This window comes from Bactrocera neohumeralis, chromosome 3 (assembly GCF_024586455.1).
Source record: "Bactrocera neohumeralis isolate Rockhampton chromosome 3, APGP_CSIRO_Bneo_wtdbg2-racon-allhic-juicebox.fasta_v2, whole genome shotgun sequence".
Lineage (NCBI taxonomy): Eukaryota > Metazoa > Arthropoda > Insecta > Diptera > Tephritidae > Bactrocera > Bactrocera neohumeralis.
In genome coordinates this window covers 16,962,807-16,984,058 of record NC_065920.1, presented here as the reverse complement: position 1 = coordinate 16,984,058, position 21,252 = coordinate 16,962,807, and the positions used below count along the sequence as shown (strand labels likewise).

Below are 21,252 nucleotides of genomic sequence, written 5' to 3'. Positions count from 1 at the left end.
GGAGGTGCGCAGGTTAGGTTATGTTATCCGGATGGAAGAGAACACTCCAGCTTTGAAGGTTTTCGATTCAGTACCCGCCGAGGAAAGCAGAGGAACAGGAAGACCTCTACTCCGTTGGAAAGACCAACTGGAGAAGGATCTGGCTATGTTTGGAATCTGCAATTGGCGTCAAATAGGGAAAAGGTGTGTACGCCAGTAAAGAAGAAGATGAAAAAGGCCTACTACTGGCAGTACTGTGGTAGATTCAGGACCTTCCATCGATATTTACTACGAGTTTGGGATATTTGGCAGTTAGTTGGGTAGCTTTCGCGGTAATCTTACCTTTGGCGAACCAGTTGACATAGCCGAAACTGTTATTAGCCGTCTCAACAAATTTATGACAGCTTTAGAGCGCTTTGTCGATCGGTAAGGGTCTTATGATAGTGTATATAGTTGTTTGTAGATATCACAACGGACCGGCGTTCTAAGCTGTCCAAACGAAAAACCTTTTAGGATCGTCGAACCTAGTCTAAGAGGCTTTAAACTCTAAATATTAGTTTAAATACATTATCTTTGAGTTTTGGAAGAAAACTTTTTGCGGATAAGCCAGAGGGGATCGCTATTTTAGGGTTTTAGGCGAATAACTTTTACTTTCTGAAATAATAGAATTTTTATGGGAAAAGTCGAAGACTGAACAATAATGCGATATACTATAAGTTCATAACTGATTTATCACGCAATGAATATGGGGCTGGCGGAACCACTTTTTGGATGGGAGGCTGAGAGGGTTTGCTACATTGACGTTGCTTCCTAATTTTTTCTGAATTTGATTTAAAACTTTTGATTTTTGAGAGTTTTGACATCCAAAGCAACCCAAACCCCAGAAAAAAAACAGAATTTCTTTTTGGGGGTATCCTTCTAATATATATGCAATATTGATGTTGCTTCGTGAATTCTTCTGAATTTGAACTAAAACGTCCGGTTTTCACGACCCCGAATCCCCTTTTGGAGCCGCCACTGGAATTTGGTTTGATAGCTGTAAGAAATATCGTACCAAAAGTCTTAGCACCTATTTCTTTGTAGACCAATTTTCTTTTAAAATCAGTTAACTCAGGTCTTGAATTTTGTAATAGATGGAGTAAATTTCTCGAAGAAAAGCAGAGAGAAATATTTACCATAGACAATAAGAGCATAAATTCTACATTTTTTGGGTTCTTAAAGGCGCCAAGCGTAAGTGTGGAATACCTTCAACCACTAAATTACCCGGTTCCGACTCATAGTAGCTTTTACGGGTTATAAAATATGATCACAACAAACCGGGAATGCTGGAGGAAAAATCTCGCTAGTATTTCCGAGTTCCTAAGTTTAAGATATTACCTGAATTAAATAGAGAAAGCATTCGAAGAGAATTCCCAGTTTGTTTTGATTATATTTTATAACTCGTAAAAAATACAATGAATCGGAATCGAGTCATTTACTGGTTGGTTGCTTCTCAAATTCTCGCTTGGCACCATTAAGAACCCAAAAAATGGAGGATTTATGGAATCTGGAGAGGAAAAATCTCTCCAGTATTTTCTAAAGATCATAAGGTAGAATTATCTAGCTGGTCCTCACAACAATTATGGAGCAAAATTCGCAACATTAGATCTTAAAACGACAAAAAAAAGAATAAAACTGAAGTTTGAGATTAAACCAAAAGCGTAAAAATAAATAATATTATACTGCCGCCCGCCTAAACATATGCAATATGTTCATTTATTCCGTTCATACGCAAACTATTCATATATTCATTTTAAATGGAATAAAATGAACTTATCATAAAGTTCACCGTTATTTCGCCAACGATTGCGTGTACACGATTATTTGTACCGAATATCATGCCTCACTTACGTGTACAGGCGGCGTCGGCGAGATATTTTGGAAACCGCGATTGAGGGCAGCCAAGCCGGCGCGAGACCAAGAATGCGAAAATAACAGAAATGATTTGTGTTAAACATTCAAAAAATAAACATATTATTGATGTGCATAAATGCCGGCAGATATTAAATAAATTTATTGACGTTATTTCTGTTGTTGACAAATATTCTCGTATCTGTTTAGCCCAGTAAAGAAACGCTAATTATTCCATGCACTTTTGTTCTTATTTCTTTTCAGTTCAAAATTATACGAAATACTCCGTTTGAAAGGTAGCCTTAAGCCGCTGGAGACGCCGGCAGCCATAACTGACCAATGAAGGTTGGAAAATCGCGAGGCCTATGAGAGTTTAGAAGCTGCTGATGGGAGCTTGTGCCGTTCGCTGGTCCACAACGGTTACTGGGAAGTCATAAGAGAGAGAGTCGCAGAGCATGTGTTCCATTTTTCATAATCGCATCAACTATCGCGGTTTGCGCAGCAATTCGAGTGGCAGCAATAGTAGTGGCAGCATAAGTAATCTGAGCAAAGAACTGGATGCCGATCGCAATAATAATGGCGGTAGCGGTGGCGCTGGGGGCGCTGTTGTGGGCAGCGGCGAACACAATGAGCACAACGGCGACGAAACGACTTGTGGGGATGAACGCAAAGCAGGCAACCGGTTGCCTTTGAAGAGCGCCAATTCCACGCCCGACAGCGCGGTCGTCGACGAGAACGCCGATCCCCTTTGCAATATGCGTGCGGCCAGCGTGGAACTGGCGGAGCAACGTAGCAGTGCGGAGCGCGATGAAGGCGAGGACGAGTCGGAGGAGTTGGCGGGCGACAGCAATGAGGCGTTGGATTTGTCCGTGCTGCCGAGCAATCGACTGCCCGGTAGCGGTCATGTGGCATTGGAGGCTTTACAACACACCAAAGTGGCGGTGGCGCAATTTGCCGCCTCAGCGCTGAGCGGCGCACAAAATTACGGCGAAGCTATGAACGAGCTGGCGATGGTGCAATCGACGATACTGAATGTGCAGCGGCAACATCTGATGCAACTGCAGCTAATACAACATCTGCAGAGTCAACTGAAGCGCGCTGGCGATCTGACAATGGATGCCGAGCAGCTGGAAGAGCAACAGCATGCGGATGATTCTGAGCACTCGGCGCCAAAGCGAAGATACTTGCAAACGCCTCCGGCGGAAGCGGAAGAGAAGCTGGCGGAAGCTGTATCCACAAGTGTGGCTTTGAATGCAGCAAGTGCACATAACAACTTAAAAGCCAATGAGCCGTTCAATGCCTCGCGGCCGCCATCTACGTCAAATGAAGAGAATACAAAGACTGAAGAGAGAACAAATAAGAAGGCGAGGGAGCCGGCGTCAAAGCATGCCAAAAATGAGGAAGCTAGTAATACAGACAGTACTAGTCTGGCTGTTGTGGGTCCAACGCGACCAGCTCATAGCACCGCAAATAACAGCAATTATCAACCTTTGATGTGTGATATTAGCTCCTCGCTCGCCTCTAGCATTATCACGAATCATGATCCATCGCCTGCACCTAACGAGATGAACTGCTTGGAGATGTTGCAACGCCGCACCGAGGAGGTGCTCGATTCTGCCTCACAAAGCTTGCATGCCTCACACCTGCAAGACGACTATGAGTACGCGCAGAAGGATGCGCAGGGTCGTGGTGAGATATTTAAACACCGCTGCAAGTATTGCGGCAAGATCTTCGGCTCCTTCTCGGCATTGCAGATACACTTGCGCTCACACACCGGGGAGCGACCATTTCACTGCAATGTCTGCGGCAGCAAATTTACAACCAAGGGCAATCTGAAAGTCCACTATCAACGGCATACACAGATATTTCCACCCATGTTGCTGGCGCCTGGACCGGGTAGTGCTGTTGTGGAACAGTTTCCAACTTATGGCGCACCAGTTGGCGGACCGCTAATGTCAGGTGTGACACCAGTAAGATTAGCCGCGCCAGCAGAGGATAGTAAGCAGCTGAGTTGTGAGGATCCGCCACAAATTGCACACAAAGAAAAGCATGAGGAACACGCAAAGATCGCAATAAGCAATCGTGTCACAAAACCGGAAGCGCCAAATTCACCTATTGACACCCCGCAAGACCTAAGCAAGCCGCATCATTCGCCTGTATTGCACGAAAACCCGTCTCCGCTAGAGCCGCCAAGTCCACCACCAAAGACCTCACCGGTATTAAAACCAAGTACAGAGACAAAGCATGAAAAACCGGAGCGTACGAGCAGTCAAAACCCGCCACAACCCAATCAGCATACGTCGAAGCGCAGTAGCAATGCGCGGAAACGTAACTCACACGCTAATACGTCACATGCCGGCGCCAGCGAAACACGTAAGCCACATGCACACGACAAGTGCGAACGCGAGCGCGAGCGCGAACGCATGCTGGAAGGTGGCGAGTTTCTGCATAAATCCGCATCGGCCTTACGACGCTCCTCGCTGAGTCGCAACTCCAGCAATAGTGGGCTCGAGCCGCCGCATATCTCATCCGAATACTCGCTGGCGCAGATGGAACGCATTATCGACAAATCGTGGGAGGATCTCATCGAGATCGACACCACGTCGGAGACTTCGAAGCTGCAACAGCTGGTGGATAATATCGAGAACAAACTGACCGATCCGAATCAATGCATCTTCTGTCACAAAGTGATGTCCTGCCGCAGTTCATTGCAAATGCACATACGCACACATACCGGCGAGCGACCGTTTCGTTGTAAAATTTGCGGACGTGCCTTCGCCACCAAGGGTAATCTGAAGGCGCACATGAGCATACACAAAATCAAACCGCCGATGCGTAGCCAATTCAAATGTCCCGTCTGTCATCAGAAGTTCTCGAATGGCGTCATACTGCAACAACACATACGCATACACACGATCGATGACGGCAGCGGCGCTTTGGTTGGCCTACCGGGGGTCAACATAAATGGCGGCATGTTGGGCGCATTTTCACTGCCAATGGGCGCACTGCCACCGGGCACACCCAACACAGCCGAGGCGGTGGCGGAGCATAATGCACGCATGAAGGCGCACATGGATGCCGCGATTGAGGATCAAAACTCGAATAAGTCAATGGGCACATCGGATAACTTTGATTTCTCCACGACATCCGATTATTCCGGCCAGCGTTCGGAATCGTCGCAAGGTGATTTCGACGATTTCATGACCATGGACAGCACCGATGACTCACGCGAAAACACGAGCTCCTTAACGCCCTTTGATCGTCGTTTGGCGGACGACTACGCCGACGAACGCATGCATGAGTCCGGCGAACGTGGCGATACTGCTGAGCTGCCCAATCCGATGGCTGCTATGGCAGCTGCAGCGGCTATGGACCTCTCGGCACGTGGTTTCCCCGCTAATGGCGTGACGCAGAAGGCACTCGAACATCACCTACCTATGTTGGGTATGTCACCGAATTTTCTGCTGATGGCAGCGGCGCGCGAAGAAATGCAAATGTTGGGCGCGCATGCCAAGTTTCCGCTATTGCCTTTCGGACCGCTGGGATTTATGGGTAAGTGTTGAAGCTCTTCGAAGCGGGAGTTTATGGGAAAGTGTTTAATGTAATATATACGTACTTTGATAGGGTTAAAGTTGTTTTGCATTTTTTACGCGCAATTTACGAAGGGTAAAATTCCATTACAACGTCATCTTCCATTTCGCTTGCCGCTCAGTAGTCTCAGCGGGTAGCAACGGTGTCAGCAGTACTGAACTTTCGCTGTCAGGCTACAGGGAAAAACAGTGTTCTTAATTAACGCGCGCATTAACTCGGTCCTCAAGCTATTTTTCTTCGTCTGTTTAACAGTTCTTTTTCTGCGCGGTTATTTCCTCCCCACAATTCTTTGTTTGGCTCACGCTGTCTCTACAATTCAATACAATAAACTTCATTCGATTCGCGCTAGCTCGTATTTCTTGTCATTTTCGGTCTGTCAAGCGACACATCTGCAGCGAGAAAATGACAAAGACTTCGCGTCTATGCCCTTTGACCTCGGCGCTGTGACAAGTAGCGCGTTTGGCGTTCAATATGCGCGGCATAATTCAATTTATAGACGCGTAAATAGCGTCATTGCGAGCAGGAAATCTCTGCGAGTGCTTGTGTAGTGCGAAAAACAAACGCGGCCGACGAAGATGTTCGTTTGTTCGTTGGCGTTGACGCATGAATCAATCGCGCTGTGGGCTTTAGTAGCGCTATTTTGGTATAAACTGGTATTCTTATTGTTTGGTTTATATAACAGATCTCATTTTAATGCGTACGCAATAATTTAAATATAAATAAAAAACATCTGTAAGCATGTTCAGCACTTTGCAATGTCTGTTTTGATAGCCATTTCTCATTTCGCCGGTTTCATGTCACAACTCTTTCTCGTTGAGTAAAATTTATGGTCATTGAAAATATTTGCTCGTGAAATTATTGCCTCAGATGTTCCTCATACACTACACAGGCACTTTATTCTACAGGAAACGACTTGAACGGATTGAACGAATTCAACACTCATGTCAGGTGGCGTTCGTTCAGAAAATTTAAGAAGGCTAGTTCTTTGGAAAGAGGTGGTTGATACAAATTCAAGAATACTGAACTTTAGCGTTCAAAGCCGAACTTGTACCTCCTATGGGATAGGAACTGGTGATCTTTAAAGAGTCAAATATGGACCTCAATAAATATTTTGTCTCATATAAGAAAACTCCGACTTATGGGGTGGAGCAAAACACTGATCTTTAGGCTCTAGAAAAAGTATGGAAAAATCGCGCGTTAGATTTTCAAAACAAAGTGACCCCACATACAGTTATTTGGGGCAGTAAAATTTTAGTTAAAGTTGGCTATTAAATGTCTGAATATTACCTTAACTTAGAATTGATTAAAAACTATATAAATTATTGCGCTCAAACTAATTGTACTCTTACTTCAACTCGAAGCCTTCTTAATTGAAATATTTCGTTTTATGCCCATACTAGGTCTACATCCACAGACGCATTTGTGTAATGTGTGCTTCAAGATCTTCCCCAATTCGGCCGCATTGGAGCGTCACACGCATAGCGAACATACCAAAGATGTTGCTAATAGCACAACAACAACAACAACAACACCGACAACAACCACACCAACAGCATTAACTATTTCGTCGGCTACAACAACAACGACTACCCATTCTGGCAACAAGAGCAACAATACAGCGACAACAAGTGCCAACGCTGCATCGCATGATTCAAGTTGTTCCGCGAATTGTGACGGAGCATCACCACCAACATACAATGCGAAGGTGAGTGGCAAATATGAAGAGCGGATAAATTGGGGAATAAGCACGAGTGTGAGTTGTGCTAACTAATGTAACTCATAAGTTTCGCCATATTTCATACTAATTACCCACCATGAACTAAATGAAAGTCGATAGGAATGTTAAGATGTAGGTAAATAAGTATACAGTTATAGTAACTCATAGATGTGTACCCAGCAAGCATGCAGTGTGGGTTCCAATAAATTTGATTTACAAGTAAATTTTATTGTTTTTTTAATTAATATTTGAGACATTAAAGAAAAATTTTGCAATTTCTCTCTAAATACATCTTTTTCCCCTTGTATGAAAAACTTCATTATTTGTCGAGCTATATTCACGAAATTTTACGCAGCTTATTGTTTATGGCATTGCTACTATCTGCGAAGAAATTGTTTAGATCCGATCACTATAGCATATAGTTGTCATACTAACTGAACGATCGGAATCAAGCACTTGTATGGAAAGCTGTTTTATTTGAAGAGATATCTTCAAGAAATTTGGCGTGAATAGCCAAGAAGATAATGGCGCAATCTCCAAAGATATTGTTTCAATCGTATAACTATAGCTTATAGCTGCCATGCAAACTGACTGATCTAAATCAAGTCCTTGTAGAGAAAACTTTCTTATTTCAAAAGATATTTTCACAAAATTTCGCATAAACTATTATCCATAGCAAGTCTATAATATTCCAAAAAATTGTTCAGATCGGATCACTATAGCATATAGCTGTCATGCATACTGACTGATTCAAAGCTAGTGCTTGTAGGGAAAACTTTTTTATATCAAGAGATATCTTCACGAAATTTAACATAACTTATTGCTTATGGCAGTTCTACAATCTCTAAAGAAATTTTTTGGATCTGAATACTATAGCATATACAAACCGAACGACCGGAGTGAAGTGCTTGTATGGAAAACTTTTTTGTTGAAGAGATATCTTTACGAAATTTGGTACAGATTATTATTCACGGCAATTCTACAATCTTCTACGAAATTGTTCCAATCGGACAGCCATAGCTTATAGCTGCCATACAAACTAACCGCTCAATAACAAGTTAAAGATTTATTGCCATGTACGGCATTCGTGTGTTTTATTCAGAAGTTCCGCACTGCTACTTTTCAGATCACTTGAAAACAATATAAATAACTTTTAAAATAATTATATTTTTATAAATCGATTTATAGCGGTACACAATTTCCTAGTGGGCACCTGCCAAACCAAATGAAATTATATTCACGTCATTGAAAAAATAATTTTCATCAATAAGCAAGGGTATTAATGAACGCTGGGTTTGCCCGCTACGCATATAATTCATGTGAATATTAACAAATGGCAGCTGACATCAAGTCGGCCTAACGTCATTATTTGTCAGCGTCTGTATATATGCCGATATATTATTGGTGTTATTGTGGTTTTTTGCCGAATGAGTTTTTTGTTGCATGTTGCTACATAATAAACGTCTTTACGAATCATTAATTAAACTGTGCTTATACCACACATAGGAAGGTATAAAAATAATTACAACAAAATGTACATGTATGTATGTATATTATATACATATGTGTTTCTGTACAAAAGCAACAATTTATGCTATTCTAACTAGTCTGAAGCAATCTATTTGGTATTTCTAGTTGAGAGCTGCTTTCTTTTTCTGTACTGAATTTTCTTCTCTATTAAGCTCTTATTACTACAACTTCTCCATTACTATTAATATCTATTTTTCTTATTATTTTCTGAGCATATTAGCTACTTGTTTGCACTGCAACTTAGCCGTAGAAAGCTATGTGTGGCATTTTCTTGGGCAAACTTGACGAGTTATGCTTTCTGCCATATTTGAAATGCCACAAATAAGCTGCTTGCGGTAAATTATTAACTGTTATTAGTGCTGAGACTAGATTTATTTTTGACTAAGCACTTTTGATCAAACTATTACCTATCAGTTTTCCTGAACATTTGGCTTCTAAAAGGTCGTTTTTAAGTTTCCCCAAAAATCTGCTAGCCTTCCTGCGCTCCATTTTCCTTAATAGCGCTTATCCATTAACAAAATTTCTTCATGGAAACTTTCGCCTTTTTCGCCACTCACAGCAGCCAAATATGCCGGAGAGTAATCCAGAGAAGAGTCCGCTATTTTAAGGACATAATACACCCCTTTAATTGACATTATAGGTTCATCTATTAAGTCTTTAAAACATCTTCAGGCTAAAGGAGTTGCTCCGCATAGAGGAAAGAGTCGGGAAGAGCAGTATTAGGAGCAGGCAGCATGTATGCGCCATGCCAAGCTACTTCTGGCAGGGAACAACCTTGCAAGGTTTAAGGAAATGATCAACTTCCCCCTATACGCGGCACTCCAGGCTCAGGAACAAATTGTCCAATATGGCCAAAGTCTCTTGCACAAACTTCCGCTTCTGCGAGATGGAACAGGAAAATCTAGAACACCTTATTCTGGATTGCCCACAATTTGCAGAAGCAGGCTGAAGGCTCTAGGTTCCACCTACGTAGACAGCCTTGGTGACCATAAGTGATATAGGGAAAGGCGCAATAGACCATCGGTCGCAGTGCAAAGCCTCAATTTTCTATGTAACTATCTGCAGGCTAGCTTTTCTTCATTAATTTAGAACAAGCTCTGGTGTACAATCTTGATTTCTTTTTATCGATTTAGGATTTTAGGATGGATCTGTTAGCCGAAGACAAGTTTGTATAATGGTTATTGCGTTTGGACCTGGTTTTAAAGTCTTTTGTGTAAGTCACACCAAAATAGTAATCACTCACATGATCCTTTGGTTCGATTCAAATCAAATGGCATATGTCTGGGTGCTTGTTTTGTCCTATCTTATATCAGACGCTATGTTCTTGTTGTAACAGTTATCAAGTCCCCATTAGGATGGTAAGGTTCAGATAAGTTGTCGTCAAGGCCATACAATGGTAGGCCCAGGAAAGGTGCTGTTCTGACGCTGTTTTGGTCGGAACATAGGAAGAGAGATGTCTGATGCGTAGGGTTAGCTGCGCATGCAAAGAGGTGGTTAGTGTCATGCGAGGACTCGTTGCACGCAGAACATATGTTAAATATGTTGAGGTTCAGGTGTTTATCAGAAAATGTCTTTATGCCTTGTAGTAATATCTCTTCTGGTTGGTCCGTCAGCTTCTGATTGAATTAACTCAAATCATCAATAAAATCAACTTTCCATTAATTAATTATTTAATAATTGTTAAATACTAGCAAATTCTCTTTAGGATGAAAAAAATGGGCCCAGCTGTTCATAACAATTATGAATTATTAGGAAACGTGAGTAATAAATTTTTGTTTCAATTAGTCACCTCTAAGTCAGCGGCAAAAACTATAATTAACAAATAATTGCTAAAAAATTTTCCCGTAAGTAATAATTATTGTAATATTTACCATTAGTCACCATAAAGCAAAAAATTATAATATTTAAGAGAAAACAATTTTACGGTTTCATTATTTTTGCAAATATGCTAAGTATTTGGCAGAACGGACACAGAAATTCGCATGATTCGTACATAGGTGTAAATATATACAAGTAAGTGCATACCCTGCAAGAAAATTAATTCAAAACTGCTTCTAGAGCACTTACTAAACTAGTACGAAGTCGCCTAAAGCTCACCAGTTGACAACTGGGTACCCTCCGCATTCAGAAGGGCCATTGAACGTCTCTTAGTGGCGAACTTTTCGGCTGATGTTCACAAATTCTCAAATGCAACAAAAGAGAGGAATTTCCCAAAACCTTCTCAAATGATAAACTATTCTCCACGTGCGCAACTGACTCTCTCTAATCACTCTGTGTGCTCTAATGCAATAACTTATATGCCAGCCACTAAAGATGCATATTAGACATCTAGACATCTACGCCGGATATATAAATCAAAGAATTTATTTGCTCTCGCCAAAAGGTATTTTATTGTCAAAATAAACAATTTTTAAATATTTTATGTGCTCAAAATTTGGCTATAACTTTTTTTTGAAATTGTACAGAGGCATCAAAATGCATTATGAGCGTTGGAACGCGGCAATAATTTTGAATGTACATAGTGGTGAGCAAGAAAATGATGACAGTACTTGCGCGAATTCTTAAAATTTAGAGAATATAGACATTTTTTTTTAATTTTTTATAATTCATGTTATGATCAGTATTGATGACCCTTAGCGAAGTCAAAAACCCGAAAACAAACAAAGGGATAATAGACCGCAGCAAAAAGTTTGTTGATCTTGCTAAATATAAACAAAGGGATCTTTGAACATTGAACTCAACAAAGGTCTTTGATCTCTGGAAAGGTTGAAGACTTGACTAAACAACAACAAAAGGCTAAATTCGAACGGACTGTGTTGTTAACCTCGCTAAAGGTAAATAAACATATCATTCACCTCATTAAGGATTGTGGGCTTGGCTAAATAAAAGCAAAGGGGTCATGGATCACACCCCCAAAGGCCTGTGACCTCGGAAGGGGTTGTTGATTTGGCTAAATGTAAACAAAGGGATCTTTGAAGATTGAACACACCAAAGGTCATTGAACTCAGGAAGGGTTGATGATTTGACTAAAGGTAAACAAAAGGGTAATTTCTCTCGGAATGGGTTGTTAACCTCGCTAAAGGTAAACAAAAGTGTCAATGCCCTCATTTAGGGTTATTGATTTGCCTAAATAAAATCAAAGGGGTCACGAAACAGACCGCCAGAGGCCATTGACCTCGGAATGGGTTATTGATTTAGGTAAATGTAAACAAAGGGGTCATTGAACATTTAACACACCAAAGGTCATTGACCTCAGTAATGGTTGGTGTCCTTGCTTTAGGTAAACGAAGGTATAATTTTTCTAGGACAAGTTTGTTAACCTCCCTAAAGGTAAACAAAAGTATCATTGTCCTCCGAAAGAGTTGTTGAGTTGAAAGATGTCCACGAAGGCTTCACTGACTTCACCAAAAGCCATTGACATCAAAAAGAGGGAGCAGGAATCTAAATGTTGGATTTGAGTGATTAACTTTACGCCAGTTCTTTTAAATTCTTTGAAGAAATTTTTTAATAAAATTTATTTGTTAGAACCCAAAACTCTGATTTGTAAATACTTGTTTTATATTTTTTATGACGTAAACTTACAACACCTCTTTAAGAACTACGACATACCTAAAATGCTTTAAAATTCCCTCCTTTCTAAAAACAACTTAAGTCTCGGAATTTGACGCCTTAAGCGAAAATGTTCAACATTTCATGACACTTCATTTTTACATATGAAAAATGACATATTCACGATCATTTGTTGCAACAACTATAGTACTGCTAAAGTGAAATGCATTAAAGAGAGGGGAGAGAAAAGGGAGAGGTAAACTCAAGGAGTCAAGTAGAACAAGTAGACGTAGACACACGGTGCAAAGCTTCTGGTAAAAATGAAAAGTTTTAATTGCATTTTAAATGGAGAACAATGTGAATGTTAATGTCGAGACGCCACATTACTACAACAACAACAGCAATAAAAATCAGCAGCAAAATTTTGCGTTGTAAGAAGAACATGCGAGGCGTCGCCTCATACAATTAAGTAGTTGCAATTTAATGGCATAAACAGTAACAACAAAACAACAACAACGCGGTTTATTCTTCGCTGTGGCGCAGGGGCAGGTATACGAGTGAAAGTGATTTATTTGCGTTGCACTCATAAATTCTTAAAATAAAAATGACACTTTCACACCGAAATGGAAGAAAAATGTGTAGCAAATGTGACGGACAATATACGTGTAGCTACATACTTACTATATGTACAGTTAAGTGGAGATGCGTTGTTGTAGCAACATGGAAATTAAATTAGCATAAAAGGTGCCGCAGGAGTTTTGGAGAAGCTTTGAACGAAAGCAGTTTTAGAGAAATTCCAAAAAACGAAGCATAAAAAGATACACGTTTGGAGGCGTAATTTCGGGGGGTTCGAAAATTATATACTTTCGCGATTTCAAAAAATTTAACTAATCAAAATTGTTTGAAATGTTTCTCAATTGATATACCGTATTGACGTCCCGTCAAGGTTGTTGGCATTGTTAATGGTAAACAAATGGGTCATTGACCTCATTGTGGGTTTTTGACTTGGCTAAATAAAAGCAAAGGGAACATGGATTAGACCACCAAATATTAACAAAGGGATCATAGACCTCACCAAAGTTATTGACCTCAGGAAGGGTTTGAAACTTTGCTAAATTTAGTTAGGTACTGCTGGTGACTTGCCTAAATGCAAACAAAATGTTCATTGACCTCACCAAAGGGGTTGAAGGGGTTGTTGATTTGGCTAAATGTAAACAAAGGGGTCAATGACCTCATCGAATCTCATTGACTTCAGGGACTATTGGTGTCATGCTTAAATGTAAACAAAAGGGTCAATGATCTTATCAAAGGTTGTTGACTTGGATAAATTTAAAGAAAAAGTTCATCAACCTCACAAAAAATTATTGACCTCACCTGGGTTGTCAACTTGGTTAAATTGAAAGAAACGGGTCAATGACCTCACCAAATCTCTGAAATCAGGAATGATTGGTATCTTGCCGATATGTAAAAAAAGGGTACTTGATCTCACCAAAGGTTGTTGACTTTGATAAATGTAAAAAAAATAAACAGTGACCTCATTGACCACCTCGAAGGGTTGTCCACTTGGACAAAGGTAAACAAAAGAGTTAGTGACCTTAACAAAGACTGTCAGACTGGCTAAATATAAACAAATGGGTCATAGTAATAACCGAAGGTTTTTGTTTATGCTAAAGAAAAACAAAAGAAACAACGGTTATCGGTAAACAAAAGTGTTATTGATCTCATTTGACATTTTTCACTTGGTTAAGGGTATGCAAAAGGGTTATTCCTGACATTGGGCTGACATTGAAATGGGTGCATGACTTCGCTAACCGATTTGAATGATTGTCAATGGGCGTTGACTTCACTAAACGGGAATAAAAGCAACCATTGCCCTCACTAAAGACCAATGAGTGCACCAAAGATCAGTTCTCTTTCTCCTTCTAACTGATTACTACATTATATTTGTATATTTGTATATTGGTCAATTTTTAATGCATCTTAACATCTTTAATGCATCTAAGCATCTTTTACATTAGACCATCTGAACCAAATCATCGAACAGAATGAAAAGGCATATCAAAAATTGAACATTGTCAATAGCTCTTAATGAAGTCAGAAACTTTAAGGCTCTTTTACATCGTCGAAATTTCATTATCAAATCTTTCTACCCACATACATATGTATGTATTATAATCCGTTTTAAGCATTGTAAATAGTCGAGAAAAGTTCCTCTTTATTAAGAATATTTTACTCAATTAAATTTTTTTAAACAAAAAATTTCATTTCAGCTTTCAGTGAGCAGTAACCTATTTCCAAAACAAAACAGCAATGAAGAAGACGAAGAACGCGTTACAAATAACAGTACAGCATCCGTAAATAATCAAAATAGCAACACAACTTCTAAAAACGGTAATTGCTTGACCAAGACAACACAAGCGACTAGCCCTAATGAGTTGGAAACTAGCGAAGCGTCTACACTTCACGAGCGCATTAAGCAAGAACCCGATACAGAAACCGAATGTGAGTCACAACAGTTAAAGACCAATATTTCAAGATCCTCACCTACACCAAGGACGACACCATCGCCTTTGCCACCAGCGCAAACGCTACCAATGCTAACAGGCTGCATACCAACAGCTTCACCAGCCAATAGCACACTGGAACAACAAAGCGGGTCTGGGTCAACACATTCACCATTCGAACTCGCTGTACATCCACATTTGGCCTTGCCGCACAACAACGCCGAGCAGTCGCTCATGCAAATGCAATTACGTAAGTACTCGTATTAACCGGTGTCCTCGGTCCACAATGTCACACACTATCTCCCCCCTTTTAATGTGTTCCGATTTTCTTGTTGAGCCGACACCTAAACTGTGTGCCAATCTGCACAATTTATTGTTTTTTATTGTACTCGTATTCCTTCCCGATTCTAACGCGTTTAGTATCCTCACTTCCGCATGATACCATGCAATCCATGCAACTGCATTATGGCAACGCCCATTACCATCACCACTATCATCACCACCACCAACAACAACAACAACATCAACAACACCCGCCATCGCATCCACACCAACAACCACAACAACAATTGTCACATAAATCTTTGCTGCCCGCAGATGCACATCGTTTCCCAGCGAGCCCATTGGACTTTCAACAGGCTTTGATGTCGGTCGGTCCACCGAGCTTGAGTGCCGACGCTGCCGCCGCCGCGAATCAGAAGCATTTCTGTCATGTGTGCCGACGAAACTTTAGTTCGAGTTCAGCGCTTCAGATCCATATGCGTACGCATACTGGAGACAAGCCATTCCAGTGCAATGTGTGTCAGAAGGCCTTCACAACCAAAGGAAATTTGAAGGTAAGTGGTATTGGAGTGCTTAATGTCCTAATTCTTAAGTCTCGGCTCGAAGTCGTGAAATTGGGGTTTTCAGTTCGAAAAACTGTGGAATGCAATGACTTAGATATTACTTAAAAGCAAAAGCAGGCTAAAGTGCTTGCTACGCAGCAGAGAGTCTTAAACAGACCCTTTGAGCTCAAGAAGATAGAAAGTATCGCCTTCTAGCAGCGAAAATTATAGCCGATCATTCTCTGAAAGATTCAAGATTTTCATTTTTAAAATCCATTATAAAGTACGTTAAACTCTAATCCCACATCTGAACAAATTTCCTCCTTTTTTCATCCTTTCCATATAGGTCCATATGGGTACGCATATGTGGACGAATCCCACATCACGGCGTGGTAGACGCATGTCACTTGAATTACCCTTACATCGCCCTGGTAGCATGCCGAGTGAGACCGATTTCATGCAAAGACGGCCAGAACTATTTTTCCCATATTTACCGCCATTTTTCAATGGATTACCGCCAAAGGTAAGTACCGAGGTTTTACTATATCTCTAAGAATATATACATAAAATATTCTTGAAAAGGAATACGAGTGAAAGATTGTTACTAAAATGCATTCAACACTAGCAATCCCTGAAACCTAATTTATTTCCATTAACTTATGTAAACATCTCTGGTAACACCCCCATACAGCCTGGTGATCTAAGTCCTGGTGCATTTCCGAATCTAACACCACCACATTTTCCGAATGGCGCAAATGCTGGCAAATATCCACCTGGACTCCTAGGTTTGCCACCATTTCTGGCACCACCTTATAATTTCCCGGGCATGACAACGCAGTCACATGGCGATAACAGTAAATCCCCCACACCAACAAGAGATGACAACAGACATTTGGAGAGCCCTTCACGCGGCTCAGCTTTAGATACGACAGCGCCTTGGCATATGTTAGGAAAAATTAAAACAGAGAACAATCAAAATGACGAATTGTCAACAACGCCGACGAGTAGTTGTAATCAAATCGACGAGATGCACAACGAAGTGCAACATGTAGTGGACTAAATGTGAAAATTTAGGCTTTCAAATTGTTAAGACGGAGTGATAGGCTTTCTAATTTGTGAGCGTTAGATGAGTTGTGGGTTGAAAAGTAATTGGAGTAGGCAAGAAAATGGTAAAGTCTCTTTCGAAATCGGTTGCCTCTGATCCTCAGCTAAGTAAAACTTTTTCCTTAAATTAAAAAAAGATATAATTTGACCATAGAACCAGAGGAGAAGTTGTATTTAAATAACATTTTCTGATTTCTATCCGAGATATTGGTTCTACCAAACTAAAAAAATATATGTGGAGGGTATTTCAGACTTGACCTGGCAACCGCAGACAATCACAAAGGAAGTGTTAAAATGTTGGATTTTCTTCCATAGAACTTCTGTAGCTGGCGTCCAGTAAGATTTACAACCTTACAGCATGGACGCCGATAGGCCTGTTAGAACTTCCACAACTAGGCAGAGGCTGTCCCTATCATGTGCAAAGAGCTCACTGGATCTTATACGATCGATCATGAGTCAAGCGGATCTTACGACAGCACATAAACCGATGGTAGTCGAGCGGTAACCAAGTTCCTGCGAAGCCCAGCTATCCAGTAATAGAACACAGGAGGAGGCTCGAGGACCGATCCGTTATCATTCTATTGATAGCGAAACTGTTGTAACTATCCTTGCCAGCTCATCAGATTTACAGTTACGTACGATTCCGCTGTGGTCTGGCATTCGTACTAATCTTATACATAGTGACTCTATTCCATTGCTAACGAGGTTAGACATTCTTTAGCCGGCCGTGAAGGCTCGGTAAGTGAGCTCAATGTAGACTCGGCGTTTTGCTATCAGAGTGGATAGTCACTTCACTGGAGGCTGCACTCTGGAGTAGTAAATCTACCACTACCATATTGGCAGCAACTTCGGCTTAAAAACCCCGCAATAGTCATGTAATTTGAGACTGAAATTTATAAAGACTCCTGACAATACAACCCTCCACCAATCCTTGCTTGACCCAACCTTGAAGAAAGCCTGCAACTCTCCTCCAGCGGCTTCTACCCACCCATAATTCCATCGCAGATAAGTGGCCGGTGAAAAGGCGACAGAGTTTGGTTTCGTGATTCCAAGATTCAAAAGATCCGGTATAAAGTTGAAGCGTGTGAGGATTTCCGAATGCTCAGATATGCGTTCCGCCGATATCTATAGGCACTATAAGCATATAAGCATACTATGGTTAAAGTGGGCTCTAGTGCACCACATATGCTGATGAGCGCCGGCTGTTGAGCGATCGCTAGCCTACTTACGAGTGTGATCTCTTCTAGGTCCCTCCACCACACAAATACCACATAAACGGATTGACTATGGTGTCGCAAGGCTAGAGCACTACTTTCGGTGAAAGACCCAACCTTTAACCAATGCCTCCGCTGAAGCAGTATAAGACAATCATGCCGTTAGGCTTCCATGGAAGCTTCCTGTCTTAGACGAGCTCTAAATGCTTCACGGTATCTGCATGCTGCATGCAGTTGCTTCCCATTCACGGCAATGGTGCCCCCGAGATCTTGTTTCTCTTAGTAAATATCAGTTTTGTTTTGGTTAATAGCAAAACCACTTCCAAACAACTAGGGTAGGTAGGTAATTGGAAGCAAAAATTTGTTATTCTCTCTTCTTTTATCACAGTATATAAAATTGGACACAAAAACTTTGGAAAAACTTTATCGGAGAACGACTTTAGAGCCTTTTTAACAAAAATACCCTGCTTAAGCCTTTTCAACCCACTCTCAACTAACTATTTATGAGGCATTTTAATTTCAAATGAAAAATGTGAATGTAAAATTAATTTTTAACGAGTAGTTAAAGTGAAAACATGGTTTTTGTGGAGTACATATCGTAAAAAGGTAAAAATGCTTAATAATCATTGCTAAATTATGAACATATGAATATTGTAATTAAACAAAATTAAACAAAAAATCAATACTGAAGGTAATTTATGGCAAAAACGTTTCAGCATAAATATGCTATGGCATAATATAAGGAAATAAAATTAGAGCTTAGAACTTAAAGCGAGCGAATTAGTTTTAGGTTACAGGGGCAAGGAGAAACTAATTAAAAAATAATTATTTAATAAAAATTAGTGTGAAACGCAGGTATGCATTTAAGTGGCATTAACTTACTGTACAGTTAGAATGTAATAGGTATATATATATAAAAGATTATTATAAAAAAGAATAAATACTTTAGTACTTAGCACTTAATTTATGTAGTCAAGATAGAAAGTGGCAATTATCAGCAACGATTTGTGGCTAAGCAAAAACATTACATTTAAGTCAATACATACATACAAACAAACACACACTATGAATGTGAAAACGCGTGCAATGCAATTTATAAATAATGAGTATTGTAAGAAAAATCAAGTGCGAAATATTAAGAAAAAAACTTAAATAAAAATAAATTATTAATTTAACTAAATTTTTGTTTTTATTATTTTAATAATTTCGTGAGTTTTTTCTCAAATATTGTATTTTTTATTTGCTATTACATAAGCGTCTCTCTTTTTAGAGCAGAACAACAAAAAAATATTTAAAAACCTAAAAAAAATAGATAATCGAGCCTATTAACTATAGTAATCTGGGGGATTCATCACTACAAAAGACCTGAGCGCTTTCCAAATCCTAGTTTCCAACAAAAAACAAGAGGAAATTGATATCGGTCGCTTTTCAGAAGGCTTCCTTAAGCCACACCCTAAATGTAGGCAACGAATTGCAAACTAACAAGAAAATATTCAGAAACCTCACCTATAGCCTTGTCGCTACTATAATTATTACTAGCCGGCAGTTCCCTTGATCTATTGTCGTTCACTATAAAAAACAAAGAAATTAATAATTCTTTTAGTTTCTTCCTAAACACAGGCAATGAATTCAAGAATAAAAAAATCAAACTATTATGAGTAATGGCAAATTGCAAAAGTCAAATTATTATTCCCCTGTTCTATTGCCGTTTACTTGGAAAGCGCTGGACCTCTTTTTAGTGTTGGAACAACTTATAGTTGACTCCGGAATAAATTTCTTAAATTCTATACATAATGGAGCTTTTCAGAGACAGGAATGAAGATGGTTTTAGAACCATATTACATAAAACAAAGGTACCCCTCTAAGACCGGGTGTGGATTTGATTCATATCATTTGGTAGTCGGAGTAGTAGTTTATGAAGTCTTATGTTCGAAAGTAGAAAGATATCTCTAGATATCTCTTCAATCTTTCTCGCTTTTTCTCTACAAGGAGCCTAACACTCTTCTCGGCATAGTCCACAGGGGCCATATTTACTAATAGGACGAAGGAATATAGATTGAACCTTACAGTCGATGGCGTTAAAATTTACATTAAACAGGGGTTGTTCACTTCTTCAAGGCCGACTTCCTTTCAGTGAATGGCGTACTCGGAGTCAAACTACTACCCACTGCAGACGAAAAGCCCGCGTTTCCACAATCTGGAGTGACCTTTGCGCTCCTACGTTCTGGATACAGTAACAGGTTAAACTCCTTGTTATCCAGAATCGACCCTGATATACCAAATATATGTCCACCGATATACCAAACATGAGTCCTCTCATGACTCTAACCATCGCTTAGCGTGCCCAGCCCACCCCACTCATCTAAAAACCCTCTCCGTATGGTCTGACTCCTGAACCTACCGCTAGACGATGACAACCAATCCAAACTTTACCACCTAAGTGGAGACTAGATAACTGCTACAACAACAACATAGCAGTCATACGAAATGAACGATCAAAATCAAGTGTTGGTATGGAAAATTTTTTTATCTGACAAGATATTAGGCGCGCACTAAATACCCGCTGATAGTCAAATGATGCACATCTGAAACTCCAAAAAGTCAACGGAGGTGCTGCCCCAAATGAAACAACGTGCCGTGATTGCCTTTGTCGCTTTAAAACGGCGGTCGACTTCGAGAAGCCAAAAACCTTCGAAGACGGTGAATTGGAGGCGCTGCTCAATGATGATGCATGTCAAATGCAAGAAGAGCTTGCTTCAGCATTGGGAGTCACCCATCAAGCCATTCCAAAGCTACTACATTCGCTGGGAATGGTTCAGAAATAAGAAAGTTGTGTTCTTTATGACTTTAAAACTAGAAATGACAGAAAAAAGTAATTCTGATGCATTACAAACAAAGCTCGGTGCCGTTAAAACCTATCTGAAAACGCTTAAAAGTCAAGTCTAACCGTTCCATTATTATTTATTCCGTTAAATGAGACTTGGTCGGGCTCAGAAGCAGTTTCACTCAAAAAACGACATGGAAAAATTCCTTGATTATTGGATAACATCACAAGATGAACATTTACCGTAATGGTATTCGAGCTTTACCGGAAGGATGGGCACTAGTTGTGACTAGCGATGGACAATACTTCGAATAATTAATTTTTAACCAATTATTCAGATCTGCTGCTCGAATTATTTTCTCCAGCAGTAGATTGAAAAAGTCGGCCGATAGGGTTACCTTGTCTGAAACCTCGTTTGGTATCGAACGGCTCGGAGAGGGCCTTCCAGATTCTGACAGAGTTTTTGGTATTGCTCAACGTCAGTTTACACAGACGTATTAGTTTTGCGGCGATACCATAGGCGGCA

General features: G+C 40.2%; 1 protein-coding gene across 2 annotated transcripts in view; it reads left to right on the top strand.

Annotated features, from left to right (window-relative positions):
* The window catches only part of LOC126752245 (homeotic protein spalt-major), a 60,297-nt gene extending 40,475 nt beyond the window's left edge, over positions 1-19,822 (top strand). Inside the window, exons 3-8 of one of the 2 annotated variants that reach the window (XM_050462919.1) lie at positions 2,134-5,421; positions 6,861-7,165; positions 14,527-15,010; positions 15,358-15,596; positions 15,931-16,107; positions 16,276-19,822. In XM_050462919.1, coding sequence (XP_050318876.1) covers positions 2,325-5,421; positions 6,861-7,165; positions 14,527-15,010; positions 15,358-15,596; positions 15,931-16,107; positions 16,276-16,644 — 4,671 coding nt within the window. In that variant the 5' untranslated portion in view covers positions 2,134-2,324 and the 3' untranslated portion in view covers positions 16,645-19,822. Of the gene's footprint in view, positions 1-2,133; positions 5,422-6,860; positions 7,166-14,526; positions 15,011-15,180; positions 15,597-15,930; positions 16,108-16,275 lie in introns of both variants that reach the window. The other variant, XM_050462917.1, reaches the window with a different exon arrangement.
* Positions 19,823-21,252: the final 1,430 nt, after the last annotated feature.